The sequence below is a fragment of the Myiozetetes cayanensis genome, unplaced genomic scaffold, assembly GCF_022539395.1.
Source record: "Myiozetetes cayanensis isolate MyiCay16 unplaced genomic scaffold, myiCay2020 scf6-25, whole genome shotgun sequence".
NCBI classification, from domain to species: domain Eukaryota; kingdom Metazoa; phylum Chordata; class Aves; order Passeriformes; family Tyrannidae; genus Myiozetetes; species Myiozetetes cayanensis.
In genome coordinates, this window is record NW_026087853.1 from 38,150,671 (window position 1) to 38,177,972 (window position 27,302).

The following is a 27,302-nucleotide window of genomic DNA, read 5'->3' on the forward strand; positions in this document are numbered from 1 at the left end:
CTACAGGGCCTTCAGTATCCATCCTTTTCACCAAGTCACCAGTAAGACAAGGGACTGGAAAAAACATCAGCAAATATGGGAAAAAGCAAACAGTCACAGAAATAGGATTAATCACCAAAGTCAGGAACAATTAAATGCCCTCCCCTTATGAGCCTATTTTATGTGTTTATAAAAAGAAAAAAGTTCTCAGAATAATATCCATAAGGCCACAGGTAAGTACTCATGAAAACATGCCGAGCTGCAGTGGTGTTTACGCTGTGTTCAGTACTGCCCACGTGGTTGCACTTAGCACAGGTCCTGCCGATGCCAGATCCCTGTCACAGACAGATGCTCTGCAGCTCCTCTGAGGCCAGAGCAGGTGTTGCTACAGCACAGTGACAGGCAGGTCACTGTGACCAAGCCCAGAAACTGGACCAACTGCTGCACTCACAGGAGGTTTGTGATCTCGCTGGTAGTCGGCACATTAACCAGCATGGCCCCATTTACAGGGGCCAGTGTCAACATGGAGAACAAGAACTGGCAACACTGGGAAACCCTTAATTGGCTGGTTTATCAACAATAAAAAGTAAAAAGCAGCACATTTTTAGAAATGCAAGAGTTGACATCAGCATTAACACATCATCCTGACAAGGCCAGTAGCCAGCGCTCAGGCTACTGCCCGATGCTGATGCTTTTAGCTCCAGCACTCTCCACCCTACTCCTAATTCTTGGCTTCTAACAAAAAAGCTTACTGATGGAACCAGCAAATTAAGAGAGTCTAGAAAAAGATACTTAACTGTATATGATCAAGGGGTGGAGTGCAGTGGTCCTAACCAGACTACTGAACATTCAGGAGTTAGTAATCCACATATACTGAGATGAGAAGGTGCAGACCTGTGCTGCACATATTACCTGGCCACAGGATAAACTTAGCCAGCAAATATTAACTGGAAAGCCTGCAGGTGGCTTCCATTTGGCACCTACCTGGTGATACCACAGCCTGTGCAACTGCTCAGTTTGCCTCTTGGAAAGGGCAATCCTAGGCAGACTGTTCATCATGACAGGGAGACGGTAACATGGAAGTGCACCCTGTTCAGAAAAGAGCCAACTTTATAGTAATTCATTTTGTTTGAACTCTGTTTCCAGCCTGAGGCTCCTGCAAACTAGTACTTTTCCCCAGAGTTACTCACACAGGAGGCATTTCATACTCTCTTCCTCCCTCTCAGCATGGTTGTGGCTGGCACCATAGCCAGCCTTACTTCTGTTTCTTGTAGTTGTCCCACAGCTGCTGCCACTTGATAGACACACCTGGATCTGGGATTACATTTTGATTTTTATTGAAATACAAAAAGTGCAAACTGTGAAATATAAGATTGGTGCAGATTAGAAGAAAATAAACAGTGTGAACCGTGAAAACCCCAGGCTTGCACCTGACGAACATCAACAAAAAAAGAAGGCAGGGAACATCAGCAACAAAAGCAAAGCCAAAAATTTTGCACGGGAGCCCCCGTGCATAAAAGAAGAAACTGGGACCAAACTGGCCCTCAGCTCCCTCTCAAGTTAGCAAACATTGCCACAAGGCATCCAGACGGCCCCTAACCCCCTGCACCACCAACAAGCTCTGATGTCAATACATAAGCTTGGGCCAAGGAGTGATCAGAGGCCATTAAGACAGCAGGAGGCTTAGCAAAGAGGAGTGTTCTAGGTGCTAAAAGCAGAAGGTCGATGCAGAACAAGTACCCCCACAGGGAGAAATAGCTAACTGCTAACCTGAAAGAGCCAGGGAAGAGACCCTCGGGCAGCTTACAGCAAGGAGAAAACCAACACAGACCAGCAGCTACTCAGACACTGCCTCCCACCTATACAAGGCAGAGAAGCCCAGCCCAGCCAGCACCCTGCCTGCTGAGGAGGCTGACCAGGTAACTGGGAAGGAATTTAACCCTCTGGCCTTGGCAGGTGCAGGCTCTGGTGACCACCCACCCAGCACAGGCTGTAGGCAGGCCCAGGCCAGTTCCTTGCTCAAGTCACAGGAGGGATGTTTCAATACAAGGCATTCAGGAGAACAGATTGCAGAAGCAAAAGCAACTCTGGTTACTGTGCCTGCTCCAGAGCCCTCAGCAACTCCAGCACAAGGAGCAGCAGAGGAAAGGGGATATTTACACTGTGTCCCTTCCAGGATTTGCAAGCACTTTCCCACCATGAGCAGTAGCAGTTCCCTGAACACTCTCCAGTCTGCTCCCTGCAGGCACTGAACTGGAGCAGGCTTTTATCCCTGCCTGCAGGGGATGCACCAGTCTCTGTTTTGCTAAAAAAGGAAATGTTATTTCAAGAATTCACTAAAAAAAAAAAATTCCAAAAAACCCCAAAATAAACCACCAAACTCCAGCCAGAACTCAGACGCAGCAATCCCTGCTCTCCCTCTGGGCAGGAGCTACTCCAAGACTGCTCCCCTGGCTACTAGGCAGGGACCGGTCCTTGCTACTCCGCAGGGCTAGAACGTGACGCGTTCCCCAGGTAGCTCATAGGGCCAAGGCCTTATGCCCCAGCACACAGGCACTTTGATTCCAAGTTGCTGAGCTTGGGCTTGTTGGTTGCAGGGGAAGTTTGTTGGGTTTGCCTTTCCCATAGGGAGGTGGAGGGGAGGCCAGCATCAGCTGCCAGCACAGTCAGAGCACCAAATCTCCCTCTCCCCATACCAAAGCCTACACAGAGCAGGGTGCCTGCAGGGAAAGAGGGGCTGCACTGGGCTCCTTCAGCCTGCGCGGCCTTGCCCCTTAAACACTGGTGGGGCAAGTACACCTCTCTCCACACTGTCCACCCCAAGAGATTACTCCTCCACAGCAGGTCAGCCCTGCCAATTTACTGTAGGAGAGACCACAGGTGGAGCAGATTATCTCTACCTCCAAAACATTTATTTGGTTACTGCTGTGAATTGTTCAGGATGAAACAATTCATATCCTGGCCAAACAAGGAAGGCTCCTACTCTTGGAAAAGGGAGACTCAGCAGCCTTGTAGCATCCATAGGGCAAAATCTCCCACTATCTTTAACAGATCAGATCCAGTCCTATCCTAGAACATCTTGTTCTAGTCTTAGTAATGCTCAGTTTCTTGCTCACTGTTCCCACCCACATGCTGGTGTGCCTCCTCCAAGACAGCTGTGCTGCCTCGCAGAGCTGCCTATGTTTGCACCCATTCCCATTCCAGAGCTTAGCAAAAAGACCAATCTTCTTAATTCCTGTGACAGATGTCACTTATTTTGATTACAACAGGGTCACCAACCTTTGGTCAGTGTTTATAAGCAGGCTAAAATATTATGAAAAAGGAAATTCTGCTTAGCATCCAGTAGCTTTTTAAAAACCGGTTCTGCTTGGTCCAAAATATTTGTCCCTGAGGCCAGATGCAGCAGGGAGGGCTGGCCCAGGCATGCAGGGCACAAGATATAAAGATACATCACACCAGTGAAGTAAGGCTAGAAGCTCCCTCCTAAAACCCTCAGACCCAGGCTAAGGAGAGGGATCTCTTTTAGGTCAAGTAACAGCAATGCTGCAACCCAAAACCAACAGCGATGCCGTAACAGTATTGCAGCTGCTCTGGGATGGCACCAGGACCACCCCACTCAGCCTGCCTCGTGGGCTACCCAATCTCTCCAGCTGTGCCAAGGGCATACAGGATGCATCTGACCAGACTTTTATGATAGGATGGAAGGTATGAATTGAGGAGATGGGGCAAAGGCCCTTGGCATGGAACAGCTGTTCCCTCACAGCTTTGGCACGTGAGTGCTCAGCACCTGGGTAGAAATTCGTAATCCAGGCCTGGTGCACTCCAGGGTGAGGCTTGGCCCCAGTCCCTAGACCTTCCCTCAAGGCCATGCTCTCTGTTACACTATGCTGGGGAAACTTCTGCTCAGAAAGACATCTCAAGGTGGTCCGTGCCAGTCAGCACAGACACACAAAGCAGAGGGAGAAGAGGCCTTGTGCTGCTGCCAGGACAGGCCAGCAGGGCACTTGCTGCCTGCCATTCTGACTCGCCAGCTGTCCAAGGGCCCCAGCCAGCACCTCCACACAGCCAGGATGGAATTGCTGCTGGAGGGACAAACGTGCCTGAGCTGGGTAACTGTGGGAGGCATGTTATCCACTACACCCCAGCAAACACTGAATAGCATCTGGAGTGAGTGACCCCAGAGAGGTTGGGCTTTGGGCTAAATTCACCTTCATTGTTTTGGAGTCTGACAGGTAATAAAGCCCATTGCTGTGAACCTGTCCTTCACTTGCCTGCCAAAAGCTGGGGGTATAGAGTGGCGTTTGCAAGTGCAGGACGTGCTGCTACCTGAAGCACAAGGACTGCTGGCTCCCTTCCCTGCTGTAGGTGCCTCTGGTGAAAGGCAGGATGCACATTCAGTGCTGAGAGATGGCACTCGCAGTAAGAATGTCTCTGTCACAAAACCCAGCAAACCTGCCCTAGCCCAGACAGCCCAGCTGAGGCAGGGGAGGTGAGCTGGGGCTATGGGGAGCTTAACAAAAAAAACCTTTGCTGAGGAAGGGAGCAGGAGGGCAGAAAAACTGCATGTAAGGGAAGGAAGAAAGGAAGGCAGGTCATCTGATAGGGCAGCAGACTGGTGATGAGCCCTGGAGGAGCTGCACAGGTGGGTCAGGACTCCACTCTCAGCAGCTGGGAGACCAGCTCCCCTGCTCATCGGAGCTGCAGGTCTCCTGCACACTTACTTGCACACTCTCACCACCATCTCCACAGCCCTCGCTCTGCTCATCACCCAGAGAATCAGTGGTCCCTTTGAACTGGAGACAGCTTGGTCACAGCTCCAAGACAAAGAAGGGGGAAGGTGGGCACAGTGTGCTGGTGTGGGCTGGCCTGGATTCAGGCCTCCGTATCCTCAAACAGCTCCTTCTGGTGGTCCAGCAGGAATTTGGTAAAGGTATTGATGGGGTTGATGGCTTTTAGAGTGATGGCTACGTCTTTGGCCCACAGCAGATTGGGGCCAAACACAACTGCCAGGTTGGCATTTGTCATCTTGTTTCTGTCACTGTGAGCAGAGACCTATGTGGGAAGGAAAGAGACCATTGTCAATGCTACAGAACAGCACAGCAGCTGCCCTCTACTCTCCCCAAAGCCAGAGCTGACAGAATCCCAGGGCAAATAAGAGGAGAAAAGCTGACTGGGCCATATCATAACAACAGGACCGAGAGCACTGTTGGCCAATATCTCTGCAAGTCGAGATCATGATCTTCCCTCTTGCTAGAATAGCCTTACAGTGCCTTCCTTGGCAGCAGAAAGTTCTGTAAGGCAGATCTGAGACCCCTTTTCTACTCAGGTATTTTACAGTTCTACCTCCACTCTGGGGAGCTTTCAGCCTCCTTGGTACAGACCACACTGCACCTCTTAGGCTTAAGGCCCACCTGCACCTCTCATTGTTATGAGAAGCAACTGCTTAGGCTTAGTTCATCATGATCATTCTTGATCTTTGTATAAGAAGAATGTAAGGTAAAGAAACACAACTCCCTAGCTTTTTCTCTCAGAGGAAAAGAGAGCAGTGGTCAATAAGCTGATGCAGAGCACTGGCAACTGAACCAGAATAAAACTGCTCACTTTTGGAACACCTCACCTGCACCAGGAAGGCCGTCAGTAAACGAAGCACTTGGTAGTTTTCTTCTGGCAAAGTCTGGAGTGTTCTGCGAACAACATCCACACGATTCACCTCCTCCACACCTAAAAATCAGGAAAGACAGGGCAAGCGGGTCCATGAGGAATCCTCATACTCATCCTGATGAAAGCCCTGTTTGCAGTCACAGGGTATCCCAAGCATGCCCCTCCAAAGATATCTTTGCCCTTAGCCAGCGCAACATTCAGGGAACAGCACACTTGTTACAACTCACTCTGGAAGCTGACAACATGGCTGTAGAGGCCAAAAGTGAGGAGGGGCTCAGGTAGCTCCCTCAAGAAAGTCTTGAGAATCACAGCAGGGAGATGGACATCTTCATACTGCTGGAAATCTACAGGCACACCTGAGAAAGGAGAGCAGAGACTCAGTGCAGGACCTCCATCAAAAGATGGGACATGGTGGTCAGAGCCCAGAACTAGGGAAGGAGAATTTTAAAGAACACAGAAAACTGAAATACCATGTCTTCTAGCAGAGTGGAAAAATGTATCCCAAAGTCATATGCAAAGCAATGCTGAATCCAGCACTACCATCTTTAGGAGTCATCAAATGAAGCATGACCAAATTTCTTCCTGGTTATCTTCAGTCCCTCCAGTATAACCAGACTATTAAGATGGTATAGCCACCCCAAGAAACAGGGAAACTCAGGAATAGAAAAAGGACAGTAAGGGGAACATGAATGGGAAAGAATATGCTTTCCAAACAGCAGAAGTATCAGATGCTTCTCCCTTGCAGCTCAGGTCATACCCTGAGATGAGGCCTCGCCTACAGACCAATCAGAGAAGAAGTGGATCCATGATGGACTAGTTCCAACACAGTTCCAGTTGGACAGTACTAGTTAGGGAATGCATTTGGGCACTTACCCATGTTGTATTTTTGCTGGACCTCCTTGACAACCTGTGTATTTGCTGATCTCCGGAAAATTCCCTCTGTAGCAAGAGCTGCAAAGTGAGAAATAACAACCATGTCAAAGTCTCAAAAATGCTGGCCTTAACAATTATAAATCCATGGTGTGGGGCGTTCAGACAGATGTCAACATGTGCCTTTCTTAGAGTACAGCAATTCTTTCTGCTTCCACTACCAGACAGAGGATACAAGGAGCATTTTGCTACTCTTACACAAGTGAGAGTATGGACTCCTGGAAGAAAGAGGTCTCCTAAGCCCCACACAACCTCTCTTGAAGGCTAACTCAACTAGTTCAGGCTTTACACTTTATTCTAGACTGCTGTTCTTTATCTTAACACGTTCTTGATGGGAGTTCGGGTGGAGGAGAGGTCACTGAGGTGGAACTGAGAGGGGCTGCAGCTTTCCTCAAACACTTACCGTGCTCCTGCAAATGAGCAATAGTGTCTCTGACCACCAGAGGAACAGGAGACTGATCAGGGTTCTTCTCCCTGAGACTGTGGCAAGAGACAAAAGGTTACATATGGCTGGTCCTCCCTACCCTGCTTGCAGCCCCCAAGTCTTGAAGTTGCCCACACAAGCTGTACCACATAGGATCTTGCTATCCCAGTCCCTGGTTCAGCCATTATTCAGCCTTCTATCCTCTTCTACCCATCATGCTACATCATTCACTGGAGCAAGTATGAGCTCATTACTAGACCACAGCAACATTTTTCTATCTTCTGTAAAAATCACAGCCTGTAGGTGCCAGGGCAGAGGTTTTCCCAGAAGGCAAGGCTGCTAGTTATGAATCAGGTGAAAAGGGTTAAGCTTCTTTTTTCCTTCCCCATAGGAGCAAGGGCAGAAAGCAGGTGACTTGAGAGAAATAATTTTAGCCACCATACTCCTGTGATAGAAGATTTATCAACATGATGGCTATCAGGGAAAACCTAGTGATGCCAAGGTGTTCACTGCTACCCTTACATTCGATTGTCCAGGCCACTTGATAGCATGGAGCTGTTCCCCTTTCTCAGGCTACTAACAAGCTCAGGCACACAGCACCATGGGAAACACCATTTGGAAATGTATCGAAGCTGGGGAATGTGTTCTCAGATTGCCTCCCAGGTTCTGTCTGGCTACACAGTACTGGCTCCTCCTCATTCCTTGGGGAGGCAAAATCACACTCAAAGTTAAAAATACCTTCAACACTTACTCAGTGTCACTAGCCCTTGCCAGTGTCTGTGTTTGCCTGTGTCATCATGCAGGAATGGGGAGTGGGATTCAGTACAAGGGTGAATAGAAGTGCTTTTAAAATAGATATGGAAAAAAATTAAGAAACAGATCTGCAGTACTGCTCAATCAAAACAGCACAGTCCTAAACACACCTCCATCAGCCTCCTACAGACTTGTTTTGCTTAAAAGGAAGTTTCTAGTGCCATAAAGCTGTCCCCGTGGCCCTTATTTTGCTCTTCCCTTAGTGACCCTTAGCTGCAGAAACAATCTAACCAAGGGATCAAGCGGGTGGAACTGAACTGAGTCAGTCTGGATCTGGACATGAGCATGGAGTTCCTCAGGAAAATGATTAAAGTTTTGTAGGAAGTCTGAACTGTAAGAAATTTCACAACCATTTTTGTTGCTGTTCTGTTATAAATACAGTGACCTCTCATCAAGCAAGTCAGGGCAAAAGCAACACAGTGCACAGATACTCACTGCTGGAGCGAGACTCCAAACTGCTGGTTTGGCAGCGGTGGGCGTGGGGGCGTTGGCTTCTGGGGAACTTGTAAAGGTTTCTGCAGGGATCTCAGGTATTCATCATACCTGTAGCAAAACACAGCCTAGTAAAAAGCCACTCCACCTCTCAGAAAGTGCATGACCCCAGCACTGCACACCCACTGGTAAATGCTCCAGCCTAGTATGGTTGATTCTACCTATGCAAAAACAAAACAGGCACCTCTGGAGCATAAGAACAAATATCTGGTTGCCAGACAAAAAGCAAGGAGAAAGGAGTATCTATCCTGAACCAAGAGTTGGAGGAGCTGAGGATGACAGTGTGGGCAGGAGGCCAGGATAGCACTGCTTGTGATGAGACAGATGTGAATGTGTGTATGGGACAGGGAATCAATCTAGTAGGACTGAGATTATGGCAACTTTGGGAAGCCCCAAAGACAAGCTGAACTGTGCTGAGTGAGCTAAGTAGGTGTCCAGACACAGCAGATGCACACCATGAGCTCCAGGTCAATGCTGAAGTCAGCATCTTGCAGAAAGTCCCCAAGGGGTGAGTGGGAGAGGCAGGACTGGTGCTTCACTGGAGGAGGATTTTTAACCCAAAGACAGAACTGGGCACTGAGGCCAAGAACATACAGGAAGGAGCATGGAGAGAAACAATAGTCTTGAAAGCAATTTGTCACCACTCCCTCCAAAATCACTGCCTAAGTGGAACAATCTCTTCCTCCTCTTGCCACTCCTCCAAAACAGTTCCCTCTCACAGAGCCTGAAGCAAGTGGGAGACAGGCAGTATTCTCACTTCAGCACTTGGCTTGGGATTCCCAACTGTTCCAGCTTCACATACTCCTCCAACTCACTAAGGTAATTCACATAAAAAATCTTCCGTCCAAATTTAAAGCTGAAAAACAAGAGAAAGGTAGGTATGTGAGGAATCAGGAAATCCAGTAACAGAACTGATTTCTTACAGGAAAGGAGAGCAGGGGTCTGCAAGGGACATCTGGGGCAAAGGGGCAGGTTTGGCTGAGCAGCAGAGATATCACCCACACAGCTCTCCAACTCCACCTATTTTACCGGGAGATGCCAAGACTTTCCAAGTCACATTAGAGGCCCTAGCAGCAGCAGACTTCTTAAAACTCTGGATTTCTTCTTCCTACGTTCAGAAGAGTAGCCATGAGAAAGTTTTGCTCTCAATTATTTTACCAAGTCAGCAACACAATGAATTAAATGTAATTTGGACTGCTGCTCTCACTTCCTTTTCCATTATTAGCAGAGTCTGACCTTTTACTTCTACTTGGCTGGATAGAAAAGGAGCAGCACAGAGCTGCAAACTCTGTAGAGGTTCCTGAAGTGGTACTTCTAGTGTCTGAATATTTCTGAGCTCAGAAACAGGAGGAGATAGCATAAGGTGAGATGCTCCAGGGTAGGCTTGGCAGCCTGGGCTCATCTTGTGCCCAACTAAGAATTGCCCCATTGTTCCCCCATAGCGTGAGGATGTGGGTGAGCCTCCTATAGTGCTTCCTACCTGATCAGAGGCTTAAAGAGAATCAGCAGGGTCTTGATGAACATGGTTGGGTGCACAATATACAAGGCTTTGATGTTCTTCTTGTACCTGCCAAGAGAAGCCCAGTAACGATGAGCTGCACTTTAAGCATAGGAACCAACCTTTCCTCAAGATTAAGGCACCCTGGCTGCTCCATTCCTTTTGCACTGAGCCTCACCACTCCCCAGCACCCATGGCCTCTGCACTCCCATGCTTTGTAGCTGTGTCAGGCCACTCAGCAGCCTAAGGGCATGCTCTACTGTATTCCAAGATTAACCAAAAAGCATGAGCAGCCTCACCAGAAAGCAACAATTATACCATGGAGCTGATACACTTGCACCAGGTCCTGGTTTTGCTGCTTGCCTGTTGGCCTGAAGGATGTAACTACAGAAGGAGCTTTTTATCCCGTGATTCAGCCTGCATTGAACAACAATCCACCTCTATAAGCAGGGGATTAAGTGGTAGTAGCTACACAGGGAGCCTGGTGAAGATCATCCATGTTAGGCTACAGAACAGCACGTTATATCCTTGCTTGCTGCAGCCTTACTCACTTGCGATCAAACTCCCTGTAGGCATCCCGCAGCCAGCTCAGGGATGGCTTGTTCTCACTGGTCAGGCCATGGTGCAGGTACACCAGTGTGTAATCACTCTCCACATACTGGTCCAGTGTGAATTTCAGGTACCTGAGAAGAGACAACTGCTGAACTCACTTCATGCTCTGCTACAGAAAGCCTCTTCCTCTGCGACTCGTGTGCTGTAACAGAGGATTTGCATCCCCAGCAATGGAGGAGGACGTATCCAGCTAAAGGAGCTACTGCAGATAGACCTGGCCCCAGGAATGCAGCACCTAAGAATTAGGTCAGGTTTAAGAAGTTAACAGCAGCCTACTAAGACATTACTCACCCCAGCAGTTTCACGTGGTCTAGCTGATGACTTGGGGGCATCCGGCAGGCACTGAACAAAACTACTTTTCTTCCATATTTGTCATCACCTGCAGATGAAATGCCAGAGATTACATGGAGTTTAAGGACTGCATTGTGGTCTTGGCAGCAAGGGGTAAAGAAAGAATGAGAAACCACCATAACAAGGCAGAGGCTGGTTTGCCACAGCTGCCAACAAAGATAAACCTGATTTTCAGCAGTTACATGGGACTAGTATGGAAGCAGAAATCTGGACACCAAGGGCCTGGTAAGTCAACAATGAGAATGGAGAACAGAATCCTTGATCCAACCCTGGAAGGACAGAAACACTGGAAGCCAGGATGCCTCGGGGCACACAGAGATGGAGGCAAGTACAAAGCAGACTGCCCAGAGCATTAATTCTGCAAAACTGTCCCTGGGCACTGCTCCTGATGCACACATCCAGCAAGGCACAGGGAAAACTGCCCCTCACAGGCACAATAACCACTTCTTCCATCCTGCACATAGGCCCAGATTAACTGCTTAGAGTCTGGTGCATCTGTTTCTTGCTTCACCTCAAGCTTAGTCCTGCACACAAAATACAGGCCATTTCATACCCTGGAAACCAAGAAATTCCTAGAAAAAGAGAGTCCCAGTCACATCCTAGAGATGAGGAACAAGCACCATCATAAGGCTCTTCTACAGATGGACCAAGTAGAGCTGCTGGATTCTCCAAGGGGACTGTAAACTCTTCATTGCTTCCTAGACTTTTCCATCCACAGAGATATTTTCCCAGCCTGAGCCAGAAGAAGCTGCAAAGTGTGGCACAACAAAGCATTCTTTGTAAAAAACAAGCAGAAAACAGTCTCCATCACATTGGAGCCAATTAACCAAAAAGCACTCTCATCTCAAGGAGGACACTCCAAGCCACCACTTGAGGCCTCAGACAACAAGCCAAGTTTTCTCCAAGACAAGCCCTAAACATCAGTGGACTTCTACCAGCAGAGATCTTGGTCCCATGAACAAAACCCAAGCAGATGCGCATGGCCAAGCTTAGCAGACGTACCAGGGGCATTAGAGATAAGTAAGAACATACAGAGTTTGAGGGAAAGTCTGATTCTCTCCCAGACTCAACACCCAATCCATTTCCACAAGGGTGACTTCCTTTTTAGCAGCAGTGGAGATGAACTGGTTCCTTTAGAGTGAAGGGTTAAAGACTAAAGTCATCCCATCTTTTTAGCTACTCACCCTGCTCTGAAAGCTGTATTTTCTTGTCTGCAAACAGAGTGGAACAGTGGAAGGAGCTGTTGAGGTTATACTCAACAACATACTCCTTCCTTCCCTATGGCACAACTATCTCATACAGACCACAGCACAGAAAAGCAGCAAGGATCGATATTTATGCAGGCCAGACCTTCAATACATCATTCCTCTCAAAATAAATCCTTTTTCCCATGTGGATTTACAATATGCAGAGCATGCAGCCATTTTCTTACCTTTGCACGGGCTCTGGCTCTCAACTACTGCTTGGCTACATTTGCCGTTGAGCAACTGAACAGCAAAGCTTATTTCTGGGAACACTGCCTGTTAGTAACAGGTGAGCACTTGGTACGGCAAATTGCAGCCAGAGAACTCACACATACCAGCCATGACATTAAGATGCTGTTAACCCTCTTTTACCCCCATCTTGGCCAGGAGAACAGATTCTCTTGTTACTTGTTCACTTTTATTTTCTCCTCACAAGCCCCATGGTCAAGTAACTCACCAGACAACACAAGAGACAGAATTTCCCAATGCACACAGCCAGGAATTCTACAAAAGCTAAGGACACTGAGGCAGCACTAGGTACAGACCAGGGAAGGGGTGGCATAGGCCATCACATTGACAGACACATGCGGAGATAAGGGGCAATTACGGAGGACGCATGACCCAGAATGCAGGACTAGGAGAGAGTGATGCAAGGCTCATCTGGAACAACCAGATACAGTCACAGCCAGGCCACAAGACCAACATCACATTGCATATCCCATGGCAGCCCACTCTCTGCCTAGCCCAGAGTTTCTTGGTAGCTTGCTACGAGCTTTAGGGCCGGGTCTAATGTACTTAAGTTGTCTATAAAGCTAAGTGCGGGCTACAAAGTCCTGGGCAAGGAATATGGCATATTGTGACTCTTCCCATCGGTCTTGAGCAACTTGTATGTCTCTGTCTGGGAGACAGAGGGCTCTGCCTGCACAGAGCACCAAGAAGATAGTAACATTTGAGAATCTGTTGAGTTTTATAGTGATGAAAGAGAACGGTCAGAAAGACAACAGATCTTTGCAGATCATAGCTCTATGCTAAATTCAGAACAGGTGCTATCTTCAGTCAACTGAGAGGCCGCATTTCACACCAGAGTGGATGGTCTGAGGGCAAAAGCAGACTTGATCAAGGCAGGCCTTTGTAGCATTCAGTACAGCACCATGTTCATGCCACGTTGTGGGTGGCCACACACTCATCTCAGGCTCCTGGGCACTGATTTCCAGACCTGACAAGTCACAAGTCAGGAACCACTTAGCTTAAAAAGCTTTCTCTGGAATTGCATAAAAGTTTATGGCAGGGCCTATGCAAAGTCAAGAATTTTGTTCCTTATATAGGCTTGGTGAAAAGGTCTGAGATTGCTGGTAAAGAATAAACAGACAATCCCTGATTCTGCCAAAGGGGAGATGGCATGTTTCCCCTGGACAATTTCCAGGACCAAGTACATCAAAAGATAATCTATAGTCCCCTAGATGACTGAAAAAGGAGTGGCCTGTTTTGCCTTTCAAATCAGAATGAATTTATGTATGAGACCTACAAAGCAACCAGCATGCCTGCTACCGAGTTCTGGGTTTTGTTCCAGTTTCATCACACTGAGCTCAGCCCATCAACAGAGAAACTTTCAAAGCAACCAACTGCCAATCTTGTTTTCACTTGACATGTATCTGATCAGTCTGGTTCCTCCAGACATGACAAAATTCAAAATTCAGCATCAAAGCTGAACAATCAGTTCTTCCAGTTTATAAACAAGAACCTAAACCCCATTCCATGCATTCTTGGCTGTTGAAGGAAACTGCCTGCAGGTGGCCTCTCTGCCTCCTACAGAATAGACTCTTATCGGGTTTGATCTTTCCCAGATGCTCCATCCCTTGTACTATTTCTTTCCTGTTTGCAATATTAATCTTAGGTATCTAGGTTTTCACCCCTTGTTTGCAATTGCAAATAGCTCAAGTTTCCATTAAACACAACCACAGACCATGAAGTAATCACTCAGCTTCTCAGGCTCCTACCTCCTACCTTTCCCAGATGAGAAATGCTCAATAGTTAACAACAAAACAACAGAGAAGCAACTCTACACCATTAGTTTTCACAGAGCGTCCCAACTTTGTAATATTTCCAATCTACACTGGAATTAAACTACCTTTCTGTAGGATGCAATGCAGATTATTTTTCTTTTAACAACAGAGAGCAAGACAGTAGCCAATATAAAAAGCCTCTCCAGACAAGACATCTGCTCATCTAAAGAGATATTAACTTGCAGCACTGGTGGACATGCTAATTCTTCTGAACATTGTTATGGTGTTTTAGAGGCCCCAAATCAGTTTTTCCTCTTGCTCGAACAGCAGCATTTCCAGGGCACTTCTGAGACAAGGGGCAAGGAAAATCACTGCTATGTTTCCAAGCCATCAGTGCAGGGCCAAACTTCTAAAAGGACCAAAGTTTAAACACTGAGGCTAATATTTCATGTTGACACCAGCAGCAATAAAACGCGTCACAGCAGAAATTCAAATCAAGACAGCAGTACTGTCCCAGGACAGGACTCTATTAAATGAATCCTCACAGCAAATGCAGAAAACACATTCTTGGCTTGCAATCCTGTTATGTATTTCTAGGTAAATAGAAATATATCCGTTATACATCCTGAAATGTATCCGTTAGCCTTTATGCCATGACTGGAGACAGCTTAACTGCTGTACAGAGACCCTGCTCACTCCAACCTTCATCAGGTAATCTCAGTTCTGAGTGCCCACTTTGATGAGAGATTCAAATAGCCTGGTACTTGGATGCTGAGAGGATGTAGATGGATAAAACTTGCCACTAAAAGCTTGTGTGACTGGTAAAACAGCAAAGTTAACAGAGTTCAGGGTCAAGGAGAGGGCATCACTACAGAATACTGGAACTTTGCTAAACAAGTTTCACAAAGCTTAAGATGTTTATCAGAGCCACTGTCGGTAAAAAACATGTCTAATGTAATTTAGGTTCCTGCCAAGCTTATGGCACAGCTGGGAAATGTTTAAGTATAGTAGATTTTAGTTGCCTATTGAATTCCAGAGTGGATTTAGCCCTGCAGGAAAAGAAGGTAAGGAGCTCAAAGTACAAGTATTTTAGTACGACATCTTCCACCTAGATATTCCCAATATCCAAATTCACTGCCAGAATCAGAAAGCCTTACCAAGTGAATATAGCTTTAACTTGACAAAAAAGTGTATTAGAGTGTCAGACTAAAGAATGCAAAATGGGAGGATGTTTGAGAGCATAGAAAATGTGGGAGAAGAGTCCAAATAATGAGGAAGTGAGAATCAGCATTTCCATGGACTGTGTGAAGGTCTTAGCAGAAAGAATTTCACACCAAAAGAAGTTTTTATCTACATTGAGAAGCATGAAAGCACCAGCAGCCAAATTCTTAAGGCTTAGGACTGAAGTCCGGAGAGTATTAACAAATGCTCAGCAAGCACAGGGCAGTCTAGCACAGCTTCGGGTGAACAAATTACCAAAACACAACATCTCTGCAGCCAAATGGAGAAGAAATAGATAACAGTTGCTTTCAGATGGAGAATCCAGTTTAAGTGCCAGCTGCTTAGCACATGAGTGCAGCAGCACATCATGTGAAGGAATAGGAAGCAATCCTATGATAAACTTCCAAAGCACACATGATAACAAGGTAAACTGGAGTTCAAACTGAACTGGTCCAAGCAGGCCACCACCAAGACAGGAGAGGAACAGGATTTGCACTAAGGCCCATGAGCCCCAAAGTGCCCAAAGTAAAGCACACATGCCAAATTTGGCTCAGATCATTCTGCTGTGCCCGAGGCAGAGGTGCAGCCCTCAGACGACAATTTTGTGCAGCCTTTGGACTCCTGAGAAGTTGTCAGTGCAGCCTAAGGCTGAGCAAAGTTTGGGCTCCCCTGAGACAGTCCAGCTACAGGCCATGGTCATGCTAAAGGAATACCATGATCTACAGAACCGAATGTTAATGCCACAAAAAATCTACCTACCTGGTTGGGCCCCATCAAGTGCACCCTGGTCTGGAGGAACAGAAAAAAAGTTATAGCAAGCCAAGCTTTGCACCCTTTCCCAGAAAGAAATCTTGAGTGTAAAGTCTCAGAGACTAGCCAGATTGCCACTGGGATGCATTTACTTGCTGTCTTGCAGCAGACAACCTCCTTCCATTTCATCTTTCCCCAAAGCAACCTAACCTAACAGTTAGAAGCAATAACAGCAATCCCTGATTCCCAAATCTTTTTCTTGAATTTGCAACTAATTCTTACAATCAGAGCCAAATTTCTGGCCCTTACTGTTACACTTCCCCTGCCACCAAAACAGCAGCTGCTGTACTGCCCCTTTTAAAAGGGTTAATTGCAATTAATTCTGAATGTCAAGTCCTCTGAACAACTTCAGAAGCATACAGAGAACAGCATCATACCATATGAATACCACATCCCACAGACTGTTTTGCAAGAAGCTAAATTTCACTAATAACCTGAAGATGGGACGATTTATATCTTAACACACTCACAGCTTTAAAAAAAAAAAAAAAAAAAAAAAAAAGGTAGATTCTGAACAACAAAATAAACTGCCAATTAGAAAGAAAAAAAAAAGAGGAAAAAAAGGTTTCTCTGGGCAGGGAGGAGTCTACAAAGGCATTTATTGTCACACCCAGCCCCTTTCCATCTCCCACAGCTATATACTCAACTGACCCACATGGGCCTACCAAGACAAGAGCCTGACTAGAGCAGGGCTCTAGGAAGAAATTCTCCATTCCCTCACTCTCCCTTAGAAACTTAAAATTCCTTAGATACTCTCCCTTCCCTTGATCTTGCAATTAAAATGTGGTACACAAGCTGGGCTTGCTTTGGATGGGCTCCATTCTACAGAGGCAACTCATAGTTTTATATCATACAAATATTCTTAAACAAAACAAAACAAATAAACAAACAAAAGGTCAAAGCCAGAAACTACATCCAAAAGCAGCAGAAATGCAGGCAGCCTGTATTAATGGAGCCAGTAATCATGTACCGTACTGGAAGGGACAAGGACCCTTGTTATCCTTTGCTGAGTCCATTAACCACCAAAGACACTGCAACACACCTTCAACACTAGTTCAGTCTGCCACTTCTACCTTTGCCAGCCTAGAGAAACAACAGCTACTGTTGCTCCAAGATTGATTTTACCACCCCACGTCAATCACCAACAGCAAATCATCAGCACTAGTTACAGCTTTGGCACCTGTAGCCAACAGCCAGCCAAAGTGGTTTTTTGGGTAGGTTTGGTACCAGATTCACCACTGAAAATATATTCACTGCTGAAATTGCATTTCAATCTAGTAACATGCAAGAAGGTACACTCCCAGCTCTCCACCTTGTTTTCCCACTCCAATCATAGGCCTTACACCAGCATTACATGTTACCTGCCCAGGCAGACTGTCGATTAATGGTGTGACACACCAGATTTCCCACAAAAAGATGCAGAAATATGCTCTGAGGTTCAGCAAAGCTTTGAAATCACTGGAGTAAATAGTGATGGCCTCTTTCCTGAACACTGATACACCAACTTGTAGACTCCCACGGCAGTGAGAAATTCATATGCCATTCACATGTTAAGCCACAGTTTACTTATCCCAAAAGAAAGCAAGCCAGTCATTGTGTAAAACGGGAATGCTGATGAACCTCATAGCCATAGCTTTGTATTTGTATTGACCACAAAGAAGAGACCAGTATTTCAGATGGGGCAGCAGAATGAGGAAGGAATACACTGCCAGAGCTGTTATGAGCCCTGCTCTTCCCATCCAGCCTGTGTTTCTTCCAAATGCTGTGATGTGAACAAGGAAAAAAACCACACTTTGCTGAAGTGATTTGTGCAGTGAAATCGAACCTCCTCTGTTCACCCCATGTGTAAAGATGAATTTCACTGTTACAATGCTCACAAAAAGAGGCACTCAAAGTTAAGATGAGCAAAACCATACAGAGACCCTCTCCAGAGCCTGTGTAAAACACTCCTGAAACACCCACTTTAAGGCAAGTCTGAAAGGATCAGCAGAGCACCACCTTCTTCCTTCAGAAAAGTATTGAATCCCAAATCAAAAGGTTTCTTAAAACTAAAATATTCTGATTCCCAACAATACTCCAGTTCTGAGTACTCCCTCAGAACTGTGGCCTGGATGCCTTTTGTTGTCATCTTCCTGTAACACACCACTGCATGGGACAGCAACAACATGCCTGCTCTTTCCCCAAGGACAGCCTCTTCCAGCAAGATCCCAGTCCCCAGAAGAGACAGGGACATAGGGCACAAAGGAGAGTCTCCATGAAGCTGCTGCACTATTTTTAAGTGAAAAACAAAACCAAAAACTTATTTCCTAACATATCCTGCAAAATGTTTTTCTCTACTCTTTCCCCTCTTTAGGCCAGAGAGTCTAAAGGATATTCAAATCCAACCCGCCCTGAATTGAATCAGAAATTAAGGTCAGCTAGAAAATGAGCGTGCTAACTTTTTGTCATCAAAACTGTGCTTTCAATAAGTTATTAACATCATGCACCCATCCCACAAGGAGCAATTATTTTTCTGACCACACAGGATAACCCTGGGATCATGGAATTCAGCCCGAGGATGGGAACCAGCCTTTTGCTTTTGTCTCAAAATAGCATCATCATCCCAGAATATATTTCAGGGTAGGCAGGAACAGAGTTAGCCATATGTTTTCTGCTCTGAAGTGCAGAACAGGGAAGGACATGGGACAGAAAGATAATAAATCAGTAGAATGGATAAAATTCCCCTTGATCTGCTGCTATTTGGTAATATTTACAAAAGAACCAGGATGGAGCTATTTTGTTTCAGGCTCAGCATGGCCACTGTTCATTGTACCCGAAGGTGCTGAGCACCACAACCTGTCAGCAGAGCCAGACCCAAACAGTTTCATATTAATCGCCCAGAGAGATTTTTATTCTCCAGGCTATTTCTAATAGGATTTTTCCAGATTTTCCCAGATTGTTTGCCTACAACAACAGCCCAGAGAAAACTACTCTGTCTGATTCTCTTAACAGTTAAAATTATTAATTATTGACCAAAAAAACTGAACAGCTCCACACCAGAGTTCCGATTACAACTCTGGCCCCTTTGATCAACTTCATAAATCCTCCTTCCAGGAGATGAGACACCAGCAAGTCTCAAAACTATGTGACAGCAAATCCTCCCTTCTGGAGCTGTGCTCCTCGCTCTCCCAGTGCCAAGAAAGGAATCACACCGCACTCAGTGTGTGGGACCATCACATGCTTTCAGATCCATCAGCTACTGGTGAAAACTGGCCAGCAACTGCCAAAAACCAAAGCTTCTCAGAGCTGCTTCTGCACCGTGCAGAGACACTGCAGGGACAAAGACCTCACTAGAAATACAGATTTAAACCACGACAGGAAAAAGATCCCTTTCAGAATGCAGGCACAGCTCCCAGTCAGCCACTGTACCACCCTGAAGTCTTTTCAGGAAGCTAGATAATTCATTTCCTATCCTAGATGGTGTCAAATGGCTACTTTCCAACAGCCACTCAGACACACCTCCACTCTCCATTCAGAGAGCTTCTGAAAAAAAAATAAATCATGCTACCTTGGAACAGAAATCCTGCAGAAACAGTGGGGCTTATGTCAGGAGGCAGCACACAAAGCATATCCTTGGATTGGGCTGACATTCCAGTCTTATCAATGTCTCTGATCTAAACTCTCTGCTAAACATTTTGTCTGAAGCAAACATCAGTATCATTCAACTCACTCATTCCCAGAGTCCTGAAACACCAGTCACCTCTGCCATTTGCACTCCAAGTATTCTATCACTGAAATGGTGGGTTCCACACATCTGTCCCTTCCCAGTTTCAGCAGCAGGGACACCAGGATGCAGATCCCTATAAAGATCAGACTGCAGATCGCAGTCCTGAAACTCCAGTCCCATGAAAAAGTAGATTAGTAGTACATTTACAAATGAAAGCACTTGTGGCAAATCTAAGACATAATGGCCCAAATGTTAAACACCTGACCTATCAACCTGAGCAGGAGACAAAAGTCAACAAAATTTAGAGTCTGCCATTAAAATTTTGTTCCACAAAAGATGAAACATGAGAGATTATGAGAAAGAAAACTCATTCTAGAAAACTGCCCAGAAAAGAATGACATCAGGACAACTCCTACCAAAGTGCCTGAGACTCTTCCCTTTGTGGTCAAACGTGCTGCAGAACAACCCTGAATTAGGAGGACTCCAGCCTGTGCCTCTGCTTCACTGCAAGCTCCCACGTGGGGCAGGGACTGAGGCACAGAGAAATGCCAATAGGAAGGGTAGGAGGTGGTAGTGGCAGGGGTAGGAGGTGGCTATAGATAATCATGGACAAAGTAGGAATCAGGTTGAAAAGGTGGGTTTTTTTGTTTGTTTCTTTTTTAAACAAGGAACACAAGATAAACTGGGCTTACCCTTCCCTCAGACTTACCACAGCAACCTAACAAATACTCCAAAACTCTTTCTTATGGAGGTCCCAGCAGTAAATCACCAGGGGTTAGCATATATAGAATAATATGGACAAGACAACAACAGACAAAATCCAAATGCTTGTGATGCTGAATGATCAGGTGAAACAAGGGCCTATTCCCCCTATTTCAGATTTCTGTAAGTTCTGTTTCTGGACAGAATGGCAAACTCTGACTGTTCAGATGTGAGAGTTGCCACCTATTGTGGATTACTCAGTCAGTTGAGGATATCACAGCTGTATTGCTTAACTAGGTAATTTCTGTGGCACTATCATGCAAAAACTACGTTTGTGCTCAGGATAGAGTCAAGGGCCACATCTAATACAATTCAGCAAAAGAAACTGACTCCCGCTCATACCATAATCAAGACAGAAAAGCCAAAAAGGAATGCAAGTTTAACTGAGGTCAAAGAAAATGACACATATCACAACATTCAAGAAGTTTGGTGCTCCTTCCGTTTACAGTGCCACCTGTCATTGCCACGTGGGCCTGACAAACAGCAAATATCCACAGAGCCCATTAGAAAGGCCCTCCCTCAGCCTGGCTGCAAAGACATCTAAAGGAGAAAACAAAGACCCCTACCTGCTACTTCCACAATGTGGTGCCTGGCAATATCATAGTAGGGATCATCCCATTGCAGGTGAGTGACGGGCTCAGGGGAGCCTTTGGAGTCCTCTGCACAAAACACAAGGTACAAGCAATTAGAGGAAGAATCTGGAGCACCTTGGTGAGGGGTACAAAAAGGATAAGAGGTATGAGAAAAAACGGCAGTTTTACATGGGAGGGACTATGTATGCACCTGTATACCTTGAAAATCCACTTCTGAAATTCTGAGTGGACAAGAGCAGCAATGACTTCAGAAGAGTCCTAGCAGTTCTATGAGGTCCATACGTGTCCCTCAGACTCTCTCAAATGAGTGTTCAGATATGTCACAAATGTCCACAAAGACAAACCCGAGGACACTGAGGACACCATCACGGCTTTTTAGAGAAGAAGGATCATAACACAGTCCCTCAATGGATGGCCATCCTGTATGCCCTTGAGCTAATTTCCCTGACCTCTTTGGGCAGCAGTTCATAGCACAGGATTTTAGAGCAACAACTCAGATCTCCAGCCCCACTTCCCACACAGAAGTTCGAGACCCTTCCAGTCCAGAAGGCCAAACTATCCTTCAAGAGGATAACAGAGGACACTCAAGGACTTACAGCTCATCTGTACTGTCAGCACCAAAATGTAGTCAGGCACAGAACTGAGAAGAGTATATTTGCATCAGCTGGCTCTGCACTTTTTAGTGCTGTTCAGTACCAAAGCTGATTCACTGGGGTGTGGTGCAAGTTTAATGTGTCTATAAAGCTTTTAAATGGAGCCGGGGCTCTCTGTATATGTAGATATGACCACAATGCTGCAGGACAAATAATTGCTTTTTGGCCAAAATCCAGACCCCAAACAAGCAGGATACTTACCGGATTTGGGAAAAGCAGGGGCTTCATCTGCTGGCCAGTTATCATCTATGGAAGCCAGTTTGAGCTGGCTGAGGGACTGGTTGGTATCATCCAAGTTCAGGTCATCCTGAAGCTCCGAGAGTGGGTCTGTAGCCATGGTCCCCAAATACCACAGTTTATTTTGCAGTGCCTAGAACAAGGACTGCAAAGAATGTTAGGTGAGAGACAGAGATCACAAATCTACCTCCTCACAGAGGCTCTTCCTCTTCTTACTGATTTTCCCCAAATACTTCCTTATCTTTATATCCAGGAATTCCTCCTCCAAGCCAGGAGCACTGACATCTATCAGATTATTTCATGACAATTGCTATCAAAAGGCCATCAGGAGCGGTACCAACCCTCTCAGGGAGTCTCTGCTTGCCCACAGCCCTGTAAAGAGCAGTTTCTCTCCTGAAACAGAAGCAGCACCAAGACGCTGAGGAAGGCGACAGGCTACACCAGCCCCTGCCTGACACACTCACTGTACCAGCTCTGAGCTCCCCCTCCCTCCGAAGGGCTGGCACAAAGCCCAGCTGTTTCCACAGTTGGCCCAGTGCTGGAAGCTTTCCCAGGAATCGCTCCCCCTCCTTCTACCCGTAAGGGAAAGACAGAGCTCTCAACAACACTGAAGTGGGTGCTTCAGCGTACTGGGATCTGAACACAGAAGTGAACAGCTTCTTAAAACAGGATTTTGTAGGCTGAGTTAGTAAGACATGGAGAACAATACATACACAACCCTCATCTCCTTTCAGCATCACCCAGTAAATCCTTTTTCCTACATGATAGCAAGCAGCAAGGAATCGTCTCTTTCATTTAAAGCCGTACTGCCAGAATTAGTATTTTTCACCAAGCATGCCATAATACTGAGGAGACCAAAGAATTAAGAGGGTCCAAGAAACAGAAACCTCAATGCATTTGCTGTTTGCAAATATTTCTCACTCTCACCTGGAGCAGAAGATGAGTCAAAGCCAGAACTGAACTAGTATAGCATACAGCACCTCCTAAGGGAACCAATTCTTAGGGACAACCCTGGGGAAACAGCTGTTATCCTCTGAAGTCAGGGTCCTGGAAGTAAGGAAACATTGGAAAGGACAACTTTGAAGATCTGGATTGCTCACACAGACCACATGGACACTAATTCAGTGGTCAACAAGCACCAAGCCAAGCGGAACTGTAGAAAAACCAAATGACACCTTGCACTCGCAAGAGTCTCTGTAACACTGTTTCACAGAGAGGCTTGTGCTTATTTCGTGTTATGAGGAGACCAAAGGGTTCAAAGATGATCTGAGGAGGCACAATGCCTTTGTGTGAAAAGTATATTCAGAGTAAAGCTATTTTCTTTAGCAGAACTGAGAGGGGGCAATGATGTTTTGCATCCTCCATTCCTAGAGTTTGAATGTGTCTCTTTATCCAAAGAAAACAATGCAACAGTTACTCAGATGTAAGCACAGAGGACAAAACCTGTGAGAGACTGAGCACTTGAAAGTGTCACATCCATGCTCAGGTCTGTACTTGTGACCAAGCTTGGGGATGCGTTTTAATGAGCACAGGAAATTGGATATTCAGTGTTTGCCCTTTTCCTCTGGATCACTCCAAGCTTATTACTTCCTGTCCTCCCTTGTCTGCTACTCACCAGATTTCAACTAGTTTTCACCTCTTTGGGGCGCCAAAAGGGCTGGGAGCTATTGCTAATCAAATGCAATGTTTCCCAAATTATGAAAGAGCGTGACATATACTGGCTGTGGACCACCAAAACACCACATCAGACACACAGGGCCTGACCACTGCAGCCAAGCAAAGACACAAGCAAAATTATTCCCTGCCCTACAGTGAGGGCTGAAAGAGCTGCCTGACCTTCTCTGATCTCGACGGGACAAGGAGTAAGAAATCAGGTTCCCTTCCACCGTGAGCTCATGCTGGAACCATGCAGCAGTGGAGCCAAGGGACAAGGACTCCCCACCCCTGGCAGCTGATCTGATTTCTATGGTAACAGCAGGCACTGACTCCTATTACTCAGCGAGCTTAAAGCATTTCTCAGGACAGCTCAGCAGCCCCAAAAGCTCAGCACCCCATGCTGAGCAAGCATCCATGCCCCATCAGGACAGCCTCTTGGCATTCCCAGCTCCCAGGGACTTCCTGGCCCTGGTGGGGACAGAAGATCCGAGTTCAACTGCTGCCATGTATTGAGATGCCTTTCCTGTGAGACTCTTGGCGATGCCCAGTAGCAACCCCATCCCCAAAGCAAGGTCCTGAAACGCTTAGGGACCAAATCTAAATCCTCCCACAGAGTAGTGATGGTGCTGCCATAGGGCCAGCAAGATGCCAAGTGTGCTCACTTTTCCCTACATGGATCACCACTTGGCTTTACAGTCAACCTGCAGCACCTGATCAGAGGCAGAAGAGTTGGTTATTAAACTGGGGGATTTCCCCTGCAGCGTAAAATTACTCTTAGTGTGGTACCATGTGGAAGAAGGAAGTCATTAGTAGTCTACACACTGGAAAAAGCCCAGTGGATAGTGCTCTCGCCTAAACCTTCCTTAACCCTTGGAAAGACAAAGCATTTCAACAGGTTTAACTCAATTTAAGAACCTCACTTGTTTTACATAAATGTCATGACCAGATGCAAGTGGTACAGCCTGTATAGTAAATCATAAGGTAAGAGAAATTACATACCTAGCTTTAAAAAGTGAAAACTCTAATCAAACATTTAAAAACTAAAGAATCACATTTGGTGTCAGAAGCATTTATTGATTGCCAGGCTCTAAAGAGCCAACTGTTTCTTTTTTACAAACATTTAAGTATATGTTCTGCATATACACTGCAAATGAACTCTTGCTTTCTAGTAAAAATTAACTTTCTTGGTAACAGAGATGTGCTGGAGAACAGCATCTTCTGCTAAAGGAGAGAAAACTCAGCCACTTAAAATACAATTTTCACACAAATTCTGATCTAGAGATTCCTTATAAAAGATCCCACCAGAATTTACCTAGGGAAGACAGTTCACTTATATCTAGAAAGTCTTGGTAACCGCTGTTCATGTAAACTATTTTTTTCTGCAATTTCAGTATCACTACTTTTCCACCACTTATTTTTAACCTGCACTTGCTTGGTAGTTTCCTTTTCCTGTTTTTCTTTCAGATGTACTATCAATTCAGAAGGAAATCTACACTTCAAAATATGTCCATGCATACATTACCACACCCTGGACCTGTACTTACACTGAAGAATTACAAAAGCCAAGTGATCTCTTCTGTGCCAATGAACAAGCAATGCTCAGATCCAGAGCAATCCCAGTTCTGGAATTATTATTCGGCCTCTGCTGCCATCCACACCTCCTCCCAGTTTCGTTCATTTGCACAAATGTCTGTTTTTCTGTACACACCAATCAAGTTTCCTTTACTTTGCCAGTGTTAAAATGAAGCACATTGCAAGAAAGGGGAGCAGTTACTCAGCAGCGGACTATCGGAAGTACTCACGTGAATGAGCTCCAGAACCAAGACTCAACTAAAAAGTCCAGTCCAAGCCTCCCTTCACATCAGGACTGATGATACCACTGAGAGCATCACTACCCTGAAAGACTCTAAGGGTCAGGAGCCAGACCAGCTTTGTCTGCCTCACTGTGACCAGACACCTCAGCACAGACACACTATTGCTCAGGGAACCTCTTTAGTCCCGCATTATTGTATCAGCTTTTTAACCGAGCAACCTTCCTTCCCCAGTCGTCCCAATCTGTCTGCTGAAGGCCACCTCCGTTCCACTGGAAATACATCCCAGCTAGCAGTCGACCTCCCGCTAGTGGTTCTCTGCACGGTCTGAGAGCAAAAGCGCTGAGCTCTCCAAGTGTCCCCTCTGGAGCTGCAGCACAAAGTACAGAGGCTGCTCTCAAGCGCCCTGCCGAACCCACCCATCACACAGGGTGAGCAAGTGAGCCAGCGGGGCACACACAGCCCTGCGAGGCCTGCGCCTCCCTTCATCATCATCACCGCCTCCACCACACATCTGCTCTCTCCCATTCCCTTCGACTGAGCTCCTGGGAGCGCCCTGACCCAACCGACACGACTCACAGATGTGCTGTTTACACTGTAAAAACAAAGCCCCAAGCTCCCCTACCGCACGCCAGCTGCCCGGGGGCGGGACGTGTACCAGCCCGGGCTGCTGGGCACCGCGGGGACGGCAGCCACCCCAGCCCCGCCGGGACGGCACCAGCTACAGCACGGCCCGGTGGCCCCGCTCCGGCGGCGCCTGCAGCGCCAGCACCGAGCAGAGACCAGCGCCCGCGGGCTCCCGCACCCGGCTCTCCCCGCCCGCCTGCCGGCGGCGCTTCACCAGCCGCGCTCTCCCCGCCGGGCGGTCACGGCGGGCGAACCGCCCCGCACCGCCCGGGCGGAGGGCTCGGGGCCAGGGCCAGGGCCCGGGCCGCTCAGCCCCAGTCCCACCGCCGGGCATCTCCCCCGCCCCGGCAGCACCGGGTGAGGCCGCCGGGCCCCGGTGCTGCACGGAGGGCCCGCCCCGCCGGTGCCGGTACCGGTACCTGCTGCTGCCGCCGCGCCCAGCCTGGCCCCGCCGCCCGCCGGAAGCGCGGCCCCGCCGCCGGAGCAGCGCGGCCCCGCCCTGCCCGCCGCCACCGCCCGCCGGGCGCGCCCGCCGCCCGCTCGCTCCGTTCCGGCGGCGCGGAGCGCCCGAGCCCGGGGGGCAGCGGCGGGGACGCGGGGTCCCGGCCGGGCCGGCGGCAGCGAAGGCCCTGAGGGTGGGTGTCGCGCCCCAGCCGGGGTGGGAAGAGCGGCCTGGCCCTCCCGGACCGGGGGTCTGCGCCTTCAGCTGTCCCCGGCATGTGTGAGCCCCGCAGCCCCTCCGGGACGGCTGTCCTGGCCTTGCGCCGCTTCTAAGAGCCGACAGCCGAGAAAGGAGCATGCCGCCCTATTTTACTCCTAGAAATACAGACCGTGAAACACTGGGAATGCTGCAATGGGTACTGTCTGTGGTGGAGAGATCACAGATTCCTCTCTCTTCATCGGTTTAAAAGAAAAAAAGGTCATAAAAGTAATGGTTCGCATGGCAGAGCCTCGCTTACTCAGATTACTGCACAGCAGAGTATTTGTCTCCAATGTTCATGTTCCTCTTAACCAGCAGCAATCTTTCCATATAACAACAGCCAGTATTAATTCACCCATCACTCTTTTGTGTTTGTGCAGGCCTCTCGATGTCTCAAGGTGGTAGCTGATGAAACCACAGTCCTCAATGTCCCTGTTAGCAGGCCATCCACCAAACATTTGTGGCAAGAAGAGGAAAGCACAGCTTCTGAACATGAACCATGGCAAGTCAAGGTGCTGG

At 47.2% G+C, this 27,302-nt stretch overlaps 1 protein-coding gene across 6 annotated transcripts; it reads right to left on the minus strand.

Annotated features, from left to right (window-relative positions):
* Positions 1–1,299: 1,299 nt before the first annotated feature.
* ARHGAP1 (Rho GTPase activating protein 1) lies at positions 1,300–27,244 on the minus strand. 6 transcript variants are annotated; one of them, XM_050337213.1, is made up of 15 exons: positions 26,503–26,534; positions 22,917–23,036; positions 21,954–22,134; positions 21,073–21,165; positions 15,988–16,017; positions 10,701–10,788; positions 10,349–10,480; positions 9,780–9,866; positions 9,057–9,155; positions 8,243–8,350; positions 6,974–7,050; positions 6,514–6,591; positions 5,868–5,996; positions 5,597–5,700; positions 1,300–5,031 (listed from the first exon to the last, which is right to left on the minus strand). In XM_050337213.1, exons 3-15 carry the CDS (start codon positions 22,087–22,089, stop codon positions 4,852–4,854), a joined length of 1,341 nt encoding a protein of 446 aa, XP_050193170.1. In that variant the 5' UTR covers positions 22,090–22,134; positions 22,917–23,036; positions 26,503–26,534; the 3' UTR covers positions 1,300–4,851. The 6 variants fall into 6 exon arrangements, with proteins under 6 accessions (XP_050193170.1, XP_050193172.1, XP_050193171.1 ...); XM_050337215.1 differs by lacking the exons at positions 22,917–23,036; positions 26,503–26,534 and adding an exon at positions 27,043–27,244; XM_050337214.1 differs by lacking the exon at positions 22,917–23,036 and having other exon boundaries at positions 26,503–26,544.
* Positions 27,245–27,302: the final 58 nt, after the last annotated feature.